We start from the raw sequence: 17,164 nt of genomic DNA, 5'->3' as shown, positions 1-17,164 counted from the left end.
CAATAAATAATACAGGAAGAAGTTTTATGCAAAAAATAAAATAAACAATTGGCTAATTCAATTTTAAAAAGAAAGAAAAAATACAGTAACAGTATTAAAAAGGGTAAAAGTGAAATCACAACCAAGAAAGAAGAAATTAAGGCAATTATTGGGAGGTATTTTGTTCAACTAGTAGTAGTAGTCTCTCGGTAACTGAGGATGACTATTGTCTTTGTGTGTTTTTGTGCACAAAGACATTTGTGCATGAAGATTTAAGTGGAAAACTCAATGCTCAGAGACAGTCCCACTCTCTCGGCGTTGGAAGCCTGGGTCCAGTGGCACGAAAAATCATTACACCTGGAGACTTCCTCAGCTGCATTGGATGGCCATGTTGTCTTTTCTGCTCCAACACGCCCTAAGCACTCCATAGTGCCTTACTGCGTCGCCATCTCAACTACATGCCAATAAATCTAACTATATGAAATAGATAAATATTTCAAAAATATAAACTGTCCAGATTAACAAAAGAGGAAATAGAATATTTAAACAATCTCATAATGGAAAAAGAAATTTAACAACTCATCAAAAAATTCTCTAAGAAAAAGGTCCCAAGGCCTTGAGGTCAAGATGGTTGTGTAGAGGCAGTGAAAGTTCAGACCTCTGAAAACCCTTCCCTATGAATTACAAACTAAATGCTCCTAAGGGACTGAAAACTAATCCAAACAGTAGGACAGAGCTAAGAAACCCTCCTTCTGGACTCAAATAAAAAAGGTATGCCCCCAAAAATCCTGAATTTGACACTGAGCCTCCAGGGGTGGCTGGAACCTCTGGGTGGCAAGGGTGCTAGTCTGGCAGGAGTATCTTGTGGGAAAAGCTGTGCCAGGCTCAGAGCTTAGAACACAGGTGGTGGGGAAGAAGTTGGAGAAGAAGCACAAAGCTGGCAGCCTAGTCACAGCAGTGGAGTCACTCCATATTGCCCCCCCCCCCCCGAGGTTTTGGGCTCAGGGAACACCCAGCTCTGCAACTCAGCTGCGCTTAATCTCATCACATCCTTAAGAGGGCAGGGAATCTCTAACTACAACACCCCTCCCCCACAGACTGAACTGAGAGATTTGCTGACTAAACTCCAAGGGGGGAAGGCTGACAGAAAAGCCCCAAACCACATATCTAGCACAGAATGAGAGGAGCAAGACTACAGGCAACTTCAGGAGGAAAAGAAGGTGAAAATATGAGGAAACAACAGAAAAAGAAAAAAGAAATTACAATCGACAGCTTCTCTACAGGCAATAAACGAAGAGCAAATGTAACAGAGGAGGATAAAGGAACACCAAGAAAAAACACAGAAACTCCAGCGAATTGGACACAGGCTTTGGAAGAACTCAAAATATAATTCAAAATACAATTAAAAGAGGCTGAAGACAACTGGGAAAAGAACTTAAAAAGCAAGATAAGTCATCTGAAAACAGAAAATAGTGTTTTGAAAGCCAAAATTAATCAGCTTGAAAATGAGCAAAGGAGATGAAAGATGAGGCAAAGAAGTTGAAAGATGACCTCCAAAGAAAATCAGACCAGAAGGAGAAGGGTGATCAAAAAACTAGGGATGAAATTCAGTCCTTTAAAACAGAATACAATAAATAGAATTACAATAATTAGAAGCCAGTGACTTCACAATGCAGCAAGAAACATTAAAACAAAATCAAAAGAATGAAAAAAATTGAGGAAAATATGAAACACCTCATTCACAAAACAGATAAATTAGAAAATTGTTCCTGGAGAGACAACTTAAGAATCATTGGTCTACCAAAAGACCAAGACAAAAGAAAAAGCCTGGACATCATACTAGAGGAAATTATCCAAAAAAACTACCCTGACATACTAGAACAATAGGGAAAAGTGGAGATTGAAAGAATCCACACTGTACTCCTGTACTTAATCCTCAATTGACAACACCCAGGAATGTTATAGCCAAATTCAAGAACTAACAGACCAAGGAAAAAATATTACAAGCTGCTAAGAAGAAGTCATTTGGATACCATGGAACTACAGTCAGAATAACTCGGGATCTGGCTGCATCTAAACTGAAGGACTGAAAGGCATGGAATATGGTATCCCAGAAAACAAGGGAACTAGATCTACAACCAACAATCAACTACCCAACAAAACTGACTATATTCTTACAGGGGAAAGTATGGTAATTTAATAAAATAGAATAATTCCAAGCATTTGTAAAGAAAAGACCAGACCTGAACAGAAAATTTGAGGCCCAAATACAGAACTCAAGAGAATCATCAAAAGGTAATTAAGAAAGGGGATGGGGGGGGGAACAAAACAAAATAAAAACTTTCTTTAAAGAGATGCAATAAGTTAAAATGATATGTATCCCTACATAGAAGACATTGGCAACTCTTAAAAATTGTCATTATCACCTGGGTAGATAGACGAATTATACTTAGAGGGAACAGTGTTAAACTGAATAGGATGAAATGCCAAGAGATAAATATGCATATAGATATATGTATGTATAAATATTGTATAATTATAAATAATGTATATATATACATTAGTTGTATATATATATATATACAACTAGAGTTAAAATGAGGTTAATACTAAGAGAGAAATGGGGGGAAATGGAGTAAATTTATATGTCACAAAGAAGCTTATGGCAGGAGGGGGAGAAGATAAATACATTGGAAGTGTAAAGAGGTGGAAATAGAAAATACTCAACTCTTACATGCATTGACATTGACTCAAAGAGGGAAGAACAATTAAATACATTGGGGCAGAAAACTTATTTGCACCCTATAGGGAAGTAGAAGGGTAACAAATAGACTGGTAGGGAGGGAAGTAATACAGGGGAGTGAGAGGGTGGGGGTAGTTTAAAAAGTATAAAGAAACTAAGAAGGGAGAGGGGTAGAAAGAGAAGTAAAATAAGGGTGGGAATTAGGGGGAGCAATTAAAAACAAAACACTGGTGTAGAAGGAAATAGTGAAAGAAGAAAGGGCAAGACTAGGAGTGGAACTCAAAATGCTGGGAAATACACAGCAGGTAATCATAGCTCTGAATGTGAATGGAATGAACTCACCCATAAAACACAAGTGAATAGCAGAGTGAATTAGAAACCAAAACCATACCATATGCTGTCTACAAGAAACACACATGAGGAAGGTAGACACACATAGGGTAAAAGTAAGAGGATGGAGCCAAATCTATTTGGGCATCAACTGATATTAAGAAGGCAGGAGTCTCAATCATGATATCTGACCAAGAGTGAAGATTAGATTTGGCTATCTCCTGATTGTAACAATGAAGGTACATGGTTCTTCCTTGATAGTGAAAATAAAACTGTAATCCCTGGTCTATTTTTAGATTTTAATCCCCCAAAGTATTAACTCAGTATTTAAAGTAGATCTACCCATTTTAACCACAAGAATGTGTGATCTAACTACAAAAAGGTGTAAAATAACCACAAAAAGGTGTGAACACCCATTTCATTCATTGAATGGGAGGTCTGTGATCCATGTGTGAAAGAGTGGGCAGTCCTGGAGAGGAGTATCTGCTGTGATTGGTAGATGTATAAAATTTAGGGGAGGTGACATGAGAGAAAAAGATCTTTAAATAGAGGAAACAAAGGCTCAGGATAGATCAATCAAGATTCATACTTGGGCTTAGACTGAAAGAAGAGTCACTCTGAGTTGGACTGGAAGACAGACACTCAGACTTGGAGTGAAGACACTTGGCTGTGGAACTGAACCCCTGGAGAAGATTATGCAGGAGACCTTAGACTGCTTTCCTTTTAGACAGTCACCTTGATGAGTGTAAAGGCTGACTTAGTTCCTGGCCCTTTCTGGAGGTGTGAATCTCCAAGAAAGCCCCATCATCTTGAGACCCCTTTTACCTGATTAGGGCTTTATAATTATTACCTTTCTCTCTCTCTCTCTCTCTCTCTCTCTCTCTATATATATATATATATATATATATATATATATCATTAATATCTTCCCTCTATTGTAAAAATAAGCTAAAATTAATTCCATTCTACTTTAGTAATTCATTTGGGATTTAGAAAGTAAATCCCTGGTGACCAACAATTTAAATATTCAGAGTACAACCATAAAAATTTAACACAAAGCCAAATTAAAAATAGATCTAGTCAAAAGAGATAGGGAAGGTAATTATATACTGATAAAAGGTAGTATAGACAATGAGGAAATATCAGTACTCAACATGTATACACCAAAAGCATCCAAATTTCTAAAGGAGAAACTAGTGGAGCTCAATGATAAAATAGACAGAAAAATTATACTAATGAGAGATCTGAAATTTCCCCTATCAGAACTAGATAAATCAAACAAAAAATAAATAAGAAAGAGGTAAGTGAAGTGAATGAAATCTTAGAAAAATTAGAGTTAGTAGATATGTGGAGAAAATTAAATAGAGACAAAAAGAAATATACCTTCTTTTCAGCAGCACATGGCACATTCACAGACTGACCATGTACTAGGGCATAAAAACATTGCAAAAAGGTGCAAAAGAGCAGGAATAATAAATGCAATCTTCTCAGACCACAATGCAATGAAAATAATAATTAGTAAGGGTACATGTAGAGGCAAATGAAAAATTAATTGGAAATTAATTAATAGGATTCTCCAAAATTGGTTCAAGAACAAATAATAGAAACAATTAATAATTTCATTGAAGAAAATGACAATGATGAGACCTCCTTTCAAAATCTATGGGATACAGCCAAAGCAGTACTCAGGGGGAAATTTATATCCTTGAGTTCATATATTAACAAACTAGAGAGGGCAGAGGCCAATGAATTGGGCATGCAATTTAAAAAAAACTATGAAGTAAACAAATTAAAAATCCTCAGATGAAGACTAAATTAGAGATCCTAAAAATCAAATGAGAAATTAATAAAATTGGAAGTCAAAGAACTATCAATTTAATAAATAAGACTAGAAGCTGGTACTTTGAAAAAAACAAATAAAATGGACAAAGTACTAGTCAATCTAATTAAAAAAAGGAAAGAAGAAAGCCAAATTGACAGTATCCAAAATGAAAAGGGATACCTCACCTCTAATGAAGAGGAAATTAAGGCAATCATTAAAAATTATTATGCCCAATGATATGGCAATAAATATGGCAATCTTGATGATATGGATGCATATTTACAAAAATATGAATTACCTAGACTAACAGAGGAAGGAATAAACTACCTGAACAACCCCATATCAGAAAAAGAAATTGAAGAAGCCTTCAAAGAACTCCCTAAGAAAAAATCCCCAAGACCAGATGGATCCACAAATGAATTCTATCAAACATTCAAAGAACAACTAATCCCAATATTATACAAACTATTTGATAGAATAAGCAAAGAGGGAGTTCTACCAAGTTCCTTTTACAACACAAATATGGTACTGATTCCAAAGCCAGGCAGGCCAAAGACAGAGAAAATAAAAACTACAGAAAATAAAAAACTCCTTAATTAACCTAGATGCAAAAATTTTAAATATAATATTAGCAAAATGACTCCAGCAAGTGATCATGAGGGTTATTCATTATGACCAGGTAGGATTCATACCAGGAATGCAAGGATGGTTCAATATTAGGGAAACCATCCACATAATTGACCATACCAACAAGCAAACCAACAAAAATCACATGATTATCTCAATAGATGCAGAAAAATCCTATGACAAAATACAACATTCATTCTTCTTAAAAAATCTAGAAAGAATAGGAATAGAAGGGCCTTTCCTAAAATAATAAACAGTATATATCTAAACCCATCAGCAAACATCATCTGCAATGGGGATAAACTAGAAGCCTTCCCAATAAGATCAGGAGTGAAACAGGGATGCCCATTATCATCTCTATTATTTAACATTGGACTAGAAACACTAGCAGTAGTAATTACAGAAGAAAAAGAAATTGAATGTATTAAAACAGGCAATGATGAGGAGACCAAGCTATCACTCTTTGCAGATGATATGATGGTCTACTTAAAGAATCCTAGAGAATCATCTAAAAAAGGTAGTTGAAATAATCAACATCTTTAGCAAAGTTGCAGGATACAAAATAAACCCACATAAGTCATCAGCATTTCTATATATTTCCAACATATCTCAGCAGCAAGACTTGGAGAAATTCCATTCAAAATCACCTTAGACAATACCTAGGAATCTATCTGCTGAGACAAACACAGTAACTATATGAACACAACTTCAAAACACTTTCCACACAACTAAAACTAGATCTGAGCAATTGGAAAAAACATTGTTTGCTCATGGGGATGAGCTAACATAATGAAAATGATAATTTTACCCAAATTAATTTACTTCTTTAGTGTCATACCCAGTGAACTACCAAAAAAAATTTTTTTACTGAGTTAGAAAAAAATAACAAAGTTTATTGGAAGAACAAGAGAGCAAGGATATCCAGGGAAATCATGAAAAAAAAAAACGTGAAGGAAGGTGGCCTTGCAGTCCCTGTTCACAAACTATACTATAAAACAGTGGTCATCAAAACAAGTTGGTACTGGCTAAGAATCAGAAAGGAGTATCAGTGGAATTGACTTGGAGTATATGACCTCAGCAAGACAATCTATGATAAGCCCAAAGATCCCAGCTTTGGGACAGAAATGCACTCTTTGACAAAAACTGCTGGGAAAATTGAGAGACAGTATGGGAGAGATTAAGTTTGGATCAACATCTCATACCCTACACTAAGATAAACTCAGAATGGGTGAATTACTTGAATATAAAGAAGGAAACTATAAGTAAATTAAGTGAACACAGAATAGTATACATGTCAGATCTTTGGGAAAGGAAAGATTTCAAAACCAAGCAAGAGTTAGAAAAGATCATCAAGTGTAAAATAAATAATTTTGATTACATCAAATTAAAAAGCATTGTACAAGCAAAACGAATGCACCTGGAATTAGAAGGGAAGCACCAAATTGCAAAACAATCTTCATAACATAATCCTCTGACAAAGGTCTAATTTTTCAAATTCATAAAGAGCTAAAACAATTGTATAAAAGATCAAGTCATTCTCCAAATGATAAATGGGTAAGGGACATGAATCGGCAATTTTCAGTTAAAGAAATCAAAACTATCAATAAGCACATGAAAAAGTGGTCTAAATTTCTTTTCGTCAAAGACATGCAAATCAAAATAACTGAGATATCACCTCACACCTAGCAGATTAGCTAACATGACAGCAATGGAAAGTAATGAATACTGGAGGGGATGTGGCAAAGTTGGGACATTAATACCTTGCTGGTGGAGTTGTGAATTGATCCAACCATTCTGGAAGGCAATTTGGAACTATGCCCAAAAGGTGCTAAAAGACTGTCTGCCCTTGGAGCTAGTCATAGCATTGCTGGGCTTGTACCCCAAAAAGATAATAAGGAAAAAGACATGTACAAGAATATCCATAGCCATGCAGTTTGTGTTGGCAAAAAAAAATGGAAAATGAGGGGATGCCCACCAATTGGGGAATGGCTGAACAAATTGTGGTATCTGTTGGTGATGGAATACTATTGTGCTCAAAGGAATAATAAACTGGAGGAATTCCATGTGAACTGGAATGAGTGAGAGTGAGAGGAGCAGGACCAGGAGATCATTGTACACAGAGACTAATACACTGTGTTACAATTGAATGCAAGGGACTTCTCCATTAGTGGAAATGCAGTGATCCTGAACAACCCGGAATGATCTATGAGAAAGAACCCTATCCACATTCAGGGAGTAGAAACACAGAAGAAAAACAACTTATTGATTACATGGGTAGAGGGGATATGATTGGGGATATAGATTCTAAATTCTAAATGAACATCTTAGTGCAAATACCAACAACATGGTTTGGGTTCTGATCCAGGACACATGTAACCCCAGTGGAATTGCACATCGGCCATGGGAAGGGCAGGGGGAGGGAAGAGAGGGAAAGAATATGATTCTTGTAACCAAGGAATTATGTTCTCTATTGACCAAAAATAAATAAATAAACAAACAAACAAATAAATACATAAATTTAAAAAAAAGAAAGAAAAATGCTGCAGGGTCAAAAGTATTCACAAATGAATTCTTCCCAACATTTAAAGAATAATTAACTCCAACACTACATAAGCTATTTAGAAAAATAAGGGGAAAAGAAATTCTTCGAAATTCCTTTTATTACATAAATATGTTATTGATGCCAAAGCCAGGAAACAGCAAAAGAAAACTATAGACTAATTTCCCTAATGAATACCAATGCAAAAATTTAAATAAAATACTAGTAAGGAGATTACAGCATTACATCAGAGGGATCATATGCCATGTATAAGGGGGGAAAGGGATAAATTTATAAAAAGGTTGGACTGGATTATTTAAGAATAGGGTCTCCAGGAATTTATATTAATTCCAAAGAGATTTATTTACAAAATATAGAAATAATGAAGTAGGAAATCAGAGAGAGGATAGGGTAAGATATCTAGCGTAAACACTAAGTAATTTACTCCCAGCCCCTATCTCAACCTGGACAGAGAGAGTTAGTCCTTAGCCAGAGGGGCCTTGGCAAAGCCAAGGACTTGGGGATGTCTCTCTCAAGAGGTAGGTCTCTCCTGAGAATAGTTTCTTCAGAAAATCTAGGAAAGGTGTCAACTTTTTGACTCACCTCTTGTCAGTCCAAAGGAAGACATTCAAAGACAGTCTCACCAGGAACAGGGTCTCAGGTCCAGTCAGAAGATTCTTCACCAGCCTCCAACTCAAACTCAGAACTCCAGAAGAAGTCAAAGTCCAAGTTGAACTCCCCTCAGGAATTGTAACTCCCTTTTAAATACATTTTCTTCTGTGTCACTTTCTGTGCCTTCCCCTAATTTTATGCCTACCAATCACAGTTGAAGCTTTGCTTAGGACAGCCCACAGGGCAGTCAGTTTGATTCTGATTTGTCACCCACTATTGCACAGGTGGGTCACAGATCTCCCCACTTAATGATTAAGTGGGATGTTTATACTTTTGGAGATTAGATCTAAAAATGGGCAGATTTCCTCACTCAACTGTAAGTAGGGTGTTTACACTTTTGGTAATTAAATCTAAAAATGGACAGTGGAGTTAATTTAGTTTTCACAATCAGGGGAGAGTAAAATTTAATCTTCACACCTGAGCTACCCAGGAATGCAGAGATGGTTTACTAGTAGGAAAACTACCATCATAATTGTCCATATCAATAACAAAATGAACAAAAATCATGTGATTATGTCAATCGATGCCTAAAGTCTTTGAACACAATACAACACCCATTCCTTGTTTTTTAAAAACCCCTATTAGAAAACATTGAAATAAATGGAGCTATACTTAAAATGATAAATGGCAACTATCTAAAAACATCAGCAAGCATTATCTAGAGTAGGGAAAAACTAGAATCCTTCCCTATAAGATCAAAGTTGAAACAAAGATGCCCATTATCACTAGTACTACTTAATATTGTACTAGAAAGCCTAGTTGTAACAATAACAATAGGAAAAAGTAATTGAAAGATCTAGAATAGACAAGGAAGAAACAAAATTATCACTCTTTGTAGATGTATGATGATATACATAGAGTAACAGAGGATCAACCAAAAAAACTAATAGAAACAATTAGCAACTTCAGCAAAGTTGCAGAATACAAAATAAACCCACATAAATAATCAGCATTTTTATTTAACAACCAACAAAGTTCAATAACAAGATATAAAAAAGATAACAAATGAAGAGAATGTGGCGAAGTTTGATTATTAGACTTATGGATAAGGAAAGAAATTGTAACCAAACAAAGACATTGAGAAGACAATGAAAAATGAAATGGATAATTTGGATTACACTAACAGGTTTTGTGCAAACAGAACCAATGAATCCAAGAGTAGAAGAGAAACAACAAATTTGGAAAAGAAAATTTATAGCACATATCTCTTAAAAAGGCCTCATTTCTCAAATACTTATAGAACTAAGTCAAATCTATAGGAATAAAAATCATTCCCCAATTGGTAAATGTTCCAAAGATTTGAACAATTTTCAGATACAAAAATTAAAACTATTCATAATCATGTGAAAAAATACTCCCAATAACTGTTGTTTAGAGAAGTGCAAACTCAAACAACTCTGAGATATCACCTTATACCTATCAAACTGACTAACAAGACCAAAAGGAAAAAGGATTAATGTTAAAGGGGATATGGGGAAAATGGGATACTAATACACTATTTGTGGAATTATGAACTGATACAGCTGCTTGGAGAGAAATATGAAACCATACCCCATGAGCCATGAAATTATGTATACCTTTTGACCCAATAATACTACTATTGGATCTGTATCCCAAAGAAGTCAGAGAGGGCAAAGAATCTACTTGAACAAAAACTACTTCTAGCAGCTCTTTTTGAAGTGGCAAAAGATTAGAAATTGGAGAGGGGTAGTGTTCATCAATTGGGGAATGGTTGAACAAGCTGTGGCATATGGTGAGGATGGAATACTATCATGATGATGTAAGAAATGACAAAAAGATAAGTTCAAAAAAATCTGAAAAGACATATGAATTGGGGCAAAATGAGTGAGAAGAACGAGGACAGAAATATTGTATGAAGATAAACTATTATCAGCAGAACAAGGTTCTGAGATAACCTCAAGGGATTTAAGATAAATGATGTGATCCACAACCAAAGAAAGAATCTTTGGAGGCTGATTGCAGATTAAATCATTCCATTTTTCTTTTTATTTCCTCTATGAGTTTTTTATTATACATGTGATATTCGTCTTCTGTCATAGCATGGGGAATATGGAAATGTGTATTGCCTGAAAGCACTGATATAAGACTATTTACTACCATGGGGAGGGAAAGGAGGGAAGGAGGAAGAGAATCTGAATTGAGAATGTCAGAAAACAACTGTCAAAAATAGTTTTTACATATAATTGAAAAAATCAAAAAGTTAATTGTTTTAAAAATAGACATCCCTCATGGTGTCATTGGTCCTCTTAAAAAAATGAAAGCTCAATAACAACAATGTACATATAACATTTATCCTGTATATACTTATGTACATCTTTGTTGTCATCCCATTAGAATATAAGCTCCTTTAGAGGAAGGATTGTTTGAATTATTGTCTTTTTATCCTTCCAGTGCTTAGCAGTGTGCCCGGTACACAGTGGGTGCTTAATATGTACACATTGACTGAAATAAGTAAATAGAATATCATATGAAGAAGAGATTATTAGTAATAAGGGGGTCCTCCAGAGAAGGTGATATGTGACCTGAGCCTTGAAGGAGATAAATATTTCTGAGAGAAAAAGTTGATGAGGAAGTATATTTAGAAATAGCTGATGGCACAATGGATAGAGATGATGAAAACCCGAGTCCAGATTCATTCTCAGGCATTTATTGACCTTGGTCAAGTCGATTAACCTCTGTCTCAGTTTCCTCGTTTGTAAAATGGGATAATACAACCATCTGCCTCATAGAGTTGTTGTGAGGATAAAATGAGATCATTTTTGTAAAGTGCTTGGCACAGTGCCTGTCACATAGTAGACTTTATGTAAATACTATCTAATAATAAACCTGGGGAGCAAAGATAGGGGAAACCAAAAACAAAAGAAAGCCTGCCTCCAAATCTGGGGAATTTGGGAAGGAGTTGTGTGGGTGGGACACTCCTGAGACAAAGTGTTGAGTTTCAATGCTTAAACCCAGGGACACAAAAACTAGAAAGAAAAGCTGTTTCTCTTCAATAAGTGGGAAGGCTGTTATTTCAAAGAGGGATTAAACTTGTTTTGTTTGGCTTGAGAGAGTAATGCTAGATACAATGACTAGTAATTAGCAGGAAGGCAAGTTTTAGCTCCATCCATGGAGGGGGTTTGGGGATGGGGGTTGTCTTCTTTAGAGCTACTCCAAAATGGAATGAGCCAATTTACAGAGAGTGGGTTCTCTAACACTGAAGGTCTTCAAGTAGAGACAAAATCACCATTTGACAGAGATGCTGTTGAGGGGATTTCTGGCCATGTACAAGGAGAGGATTCCTTTTGAACAAGGGTTCTGGTAGCACCATAGCCCTAGGAGAGCTGGGGGAGACTATAGCTGACCCCCTCAGGATGCAGACATGATTTTAGAGACGAATAAAGCATCAAGCTTACCCTATGTGTATTATGGGCAGTCGTATGAATAATTATCTATGTGAAAAAGTATATAACTATGTCTACATGTATAGTTGTGATGTGCTCATTTGTATATCTGCACCTCATACACAAATGCCCTGGATAGAATTGATCATATTTCAATCATGGCAGAAGGGAAGTGAGAAAATTAGATGGACATACATGCCTGATGGAGGTGAAAGCATCTGAGAATGCATGTTGATGTGGATACCTGTGGGCAGCTGCATAAATGTGCATATTTATACATATATTGCATGCAGGTATATAGCTGTGTCTGAATATGAGCCTGTGTTTTCATGTGTTTATAAATGTCCATGCATGTGCAATGGATATACATGTGAGGATGTTCAAGTATATACATTTTCATAGATGCATGGAGGTGATGTGTCATTAATAACAAGTATTATAATCATTAAAATCATGATAATATTAGAAAATTTACATTAATATATAAAATATATTATTTTATGAATAATCATAGATATTAAATATAATTATAAATATTTAAATGTTCATAAGTATATTTATAAATAAGACATGTATAAATAATAGTATTTATATATTTAGAATTTATGAACATTATAAATTATCATTTTAAATCATTATTAAAATTGTGTTATTAAAGATATTTGTTATTAGTAAGATATATTATTATTACTACTATTAGCACTTATAGCACCTACTATGTAATTTCACTTCATCCTCACAACAGCCCTGGAATGTATGAATTATTATTATCCCCATTCTTCAGTTAAAGAAACTGAGATAGAGTTTCTCTGCTCTATGAAGGCAGAAGAATTATCTTTCCATAAATGTATGTGGGGGTATGCATATGTGAATGCATATGAGTATGAATTCCTGAGAGTTCACCTCTATTTCTTCATATGTCTGTACATGTATGTGTGTATGTATAGGTGAAAGTGAATGTTTAATTGAGGGTGTGAATGGATCCATGGATTTGCCTATGCCTGTATATGTTTAGGAGTATATATGTGGGTGTGTATGCACACATGGCTGTATTTATAGGAGAATGTACATTCCAGCCCTGGAAGCCTCACCTCTGTGAACTCTCCATAAAGGACATAACTATATCCACAAGTCTCCCTTCCTGCCACTGTCTGCACGGAGCTACTGTGTTCCATTGCTACCAAATTCTCCCAGAGACTTTCTTCTCTTCTGTAGCAGGAATGATGCTTGCATTGTCTCACACATGCCTTAATCGCTTTTCCAAGGAAAATATAACACATGAGCTACTGTACATTGGCATGTTACTCATTTCTGTTAATTAGATGCTAATTAATGACTCACTAGCTTTAATCATATCAATCTGGTAATACTATTTATGCCACACAGAATAATGATCTACTTTACAAGAAATCAACATGGCGCATGTTGACACAGGAAGGCATCCAGCCATAATTCACTCTGGGTAAATATTCTCCACCCAGACTTGGATTCAGCACAATTTCCCAGAAACACAGAATGTCAGAGCCACAAGGGACTTGATATCATCATGTTCAATCTGCTTATTTTACAAATGGGGCAACTGAGTCCCAGAGAGAGGAGGTGGCTTCCCTAAATAAAATAGCACAACTGGGACTTTAAAATATCTCTCCTATATCCAAAAATGGTACCAAAAAATCCCATGATAATTAAGGAAAGAGGGACCAAATTCACATTCTTGGGATGTCTAGACACAGGAAGCAGATCATTGAAGGAATCTAGATGAAGTCAGAGAAGGTTTTTTGCCTCTGAGTTGGCAGGAACAGAGTCTGGTCTCAATGCCAGGGAGAATGGCGCAAGGGAAGAAGAAGCTTTTCTCCAATCCTAGACAAGGCAGCAATACATGACCCACTGGGGTATCAGTTCCTCTAACATATTAGCCAATTTACTCCTGCACCCTGCATGAACCAACCCATTCCTCTGTCATGGTGAAAATGCTTAAGATGGGGAGGCAAGAGTTTTCATTGGGTTCTGTTTTTGCCTGTGATTTTTTAAATAGTTCCCCTCCACTGGATGAACCATCCCCAAAAGTCATTAGTACATTGCCTACATCCTGCAATATGTGCACTATTCTACATTCATAGTACCCCCCTCTTTGCATTGAAGGAAGGGCGGTACATTTTCTCAACTCTGAAGCTGTTGGGCTAATATATTTGCACAATGTTTAGTTTCATTTTATTTTTCATTCCATTTGTATTGTAATCACTATGCCTATTGTTTTCCTATCACTGATTATTTCATCCTATATCTGTTCATATAAATACTATTACATTTCTTCAAACTGTTCATATTTGTTATTTTCTACAGCGTAGTAGTTTCCCATGACATCCATGTATCACAGTTTGTATAGCCATTTCACAATCCATGAGCCTGTGCTTTGTCTTCAGTTCTTTGCTAGTATATTCACGTACATACACAGGCATAGCATGTGTGCACACACACATGCACACACACATACACACACAAAGTGTCCCTGCAAATGTAAAGGTAAGAGATAAGACTTTTTATATCTTTTGCGCGGTTGAAAGATACCCTTCATAATGGGATCTCTGGGTTAAGGAATAAACCTGGGGTCTAGTTTTTGCTTTATTAATTGAATCACCCTATGACCTTAGATAAGTTATTTCCCCATTCTGAACTTTAGTTTCTTCCCCTAACAAATAAAAGAATTCAAATCATGCTTCTGACACATACTATCTGTATGACTTGAAATGCAACATGCTCAATGCCCTTGGCAACTAAAACTGGAAACTGCAGAGAAGGTATGAACTTGCTTGGCTGGAGAAAGTTCTTCACCAAGAATTCTTTAAACAAATCACAGATGTGGTCAAAAGAATAAGATAGATAGATAGATAGATAGATAGATAGATAGATAGATAGATAGATAGATAGATAGATAGATAGATAGATAAATGGATAAATGGATGGAGAGAGAGAAAGAGAGAGGGATGAATGGATAGATAGATAGATGGATGGACAGATCAACAGACAAACAGACAGACAGACAGACAGACAGATAGATAGATAGATAGATAGATAGATAGATAGATAGATAGATAGATAGACGGATCAATAGCTATAGATGGATGGATGGATGGTAGATGACAAATAAATGGATAGGGAGATGATAGACAAATATATACAGAAACAAATAGATTCAGAAATAAATAAGGATAGATAAGTAGATGACAAATACATAGATAGATGATGGATAAGTACATAGGATAGATCACAGAGAATAGATAGGTAGATAGATGATAGATAAATAGATGGACAGATAAATGATGGATGGATAAATTGATTTGATTAGATTAGATTAGATTTTTGCCCCTAAATTGTTTATGTATTGGATTTTTTTCACTTCTCCTTAGACACATTTTATTTCAAGCTAATTTTTCTTGCTTATCATTTCTCAGGTGCTATCTTTGGTTCTATAAATGACCAAATGTATACGTTGATGAGGTTTAAAAATTATCAATCAATAAAGCAAATGCTCTCATAAAATAACATAATGGCATTAGGTTAGATAATATATAACAATTTCATTTAGTAAGCAGTTTAAGTGACTATTTACATGCAACCAATAAAAAGAGGCCCCATATTGGTAGTTCCCCCACAGTGTGCAAAGCTCTGTGCTAGGTGTAAGGGATATAAAATTAAAATGAAAGTTAACCCTTCTCAAGGAATTTATTCTACTGGGAAAGATATACCACATAAACTGATTTAAGGCAGGAAAACACTAGCAATCAAGGGTATTATACTAATAGCTACCATTTATCCAGCACTTTCAACTTTACAAATACCACATGTCCCAAAAATTTCAGTTCATTTTTAAGCTAAGCTTCATTGAAGAGAAGATGACAACCAGGCCTAGATGTGTGGATCTAGGTGTGGATGCCTAGATGGTTTTAACTGCATGTGACTGTTGCACATGCTATAGTTTTTTGGAGCCACATGTGAAAGTTGAGGGACAAGCATTTAGATACCAAGTTCAGTTCCTAGGGATTAAAGAAATCCCTGTCTTGGTGATAGTGACTATGGTAATGCCATTGGAAGAAAAATTGATGTCAGAAAATGCTAGAAGAATTGTTATTTAGTCATTTTATAGTTGTACCTGACTTCACAATCCCATTTGGTATTTTCTTTTTTCTTTTTTTTTAATGATTAAACAAAAATTTATTTAACCTTTGGAGAAAAATTAACATATCATTCTATATAGTAGATAATTTACATTACAAATTTTTGCACATTTGCAAAACACAAAATCCAGTTTCATAAAATACATTAAGTACAAATACATTAAAAATTCCTCATGAATACTATAAAGAATTACATATATGACATAAAATTCAACTTTACAAGATATCAATTATGAGCATTTTATTTTAGGGCAAAATAGAATTTCTTAATCACAGCCCCAAAATGTAGGGAGATCCTAAAAATGTAGCAGAAACACTTCTGAACACTGGTATCAGTAGTCTAGTTTGTGCAGAGATGTTTCCGCTAGATTCTCAGAGTGGACTTGTAGGAGAGATTCCTCATTTGGTCAACTGTTTGACTGTGCTCAACTCTTCCACAGGTTCCCACTTTTGGTGAATTGTTAAAAGCTTTTGAGCCTCATGAGGATTCACGTTTTCCCATTGTTCTGGATTTTTCTTCCTGTTAACAATCACATCAGTTTTGAAAAGGGAATATACGGACATGTAGGTAGCTCCAAGTCCTGCAAAACTCACAAATGTGATTAAAGGAATAAGTTCTTTCTTTTGCATCATAAATTTTAAGAAGCTCATGATTTTGGCTTTGGGGTGACAATCACTCACCATCAAAAAATAAGCAAAACCAAATATAATATGAAAAAGATTCCCAGGAGATTCAGAGGATGGATAGATAGAGATCCAAAAGTTCAGGGATCATCCTTTTGCTATTAGTTGGAGCTCAGGACTACATTTGGTGTTTTCTTGGCAGAGATATTGGAGGGGTTAGACATTTTCTACTTCAGCTCATTTTACAGA

At 35.4% G+C, this 17,164-nt stretch overlaps 1 protein-coding gene across 1 annotated transcript; it reads right to left on the bottom strand.

Moving 5' to 3' along the window:
- Positions 1–16,617: 16,617 nt before the first annotated feature.
- LOC100617310 (normal mucosa of esophagus-specific gene 1 protein-like) lies at positions 16,618–16,946 on the bottom strand. The gene has a single exon (XM_056803703.1). It carries the CDS (start codon positions 16,940–16,942, stop codon positions 16,691–16,693), a length of 252 nt encoding a protein of 83 aa, XP_056659681.1. The 5' UTR covers positions 16,943–16,946; the 3' UTR covers positions 16,618–16,690.
- Between the last annotated feature and the right edge of the window lie 218 nt (positions 16,947–17,164).

Source organism: Monodelphis domestica, chromosome 6, assembly GCF_027887165.1.
Source record: "Monodelphis domestica isolate mMonDom1 chromosome 6, mMonDom1.pri, whole genome shotgun sequence".
Lineage (NCBI taxonomy): Eukaryota > Metazoa > Chordata > Mammalia > Didelphimorphia > Didelphidae > Monodelphis > Monodelphis domestica.
This window is presented reverse-complemented; position numbering and strand designations above follow the sequence as displayed.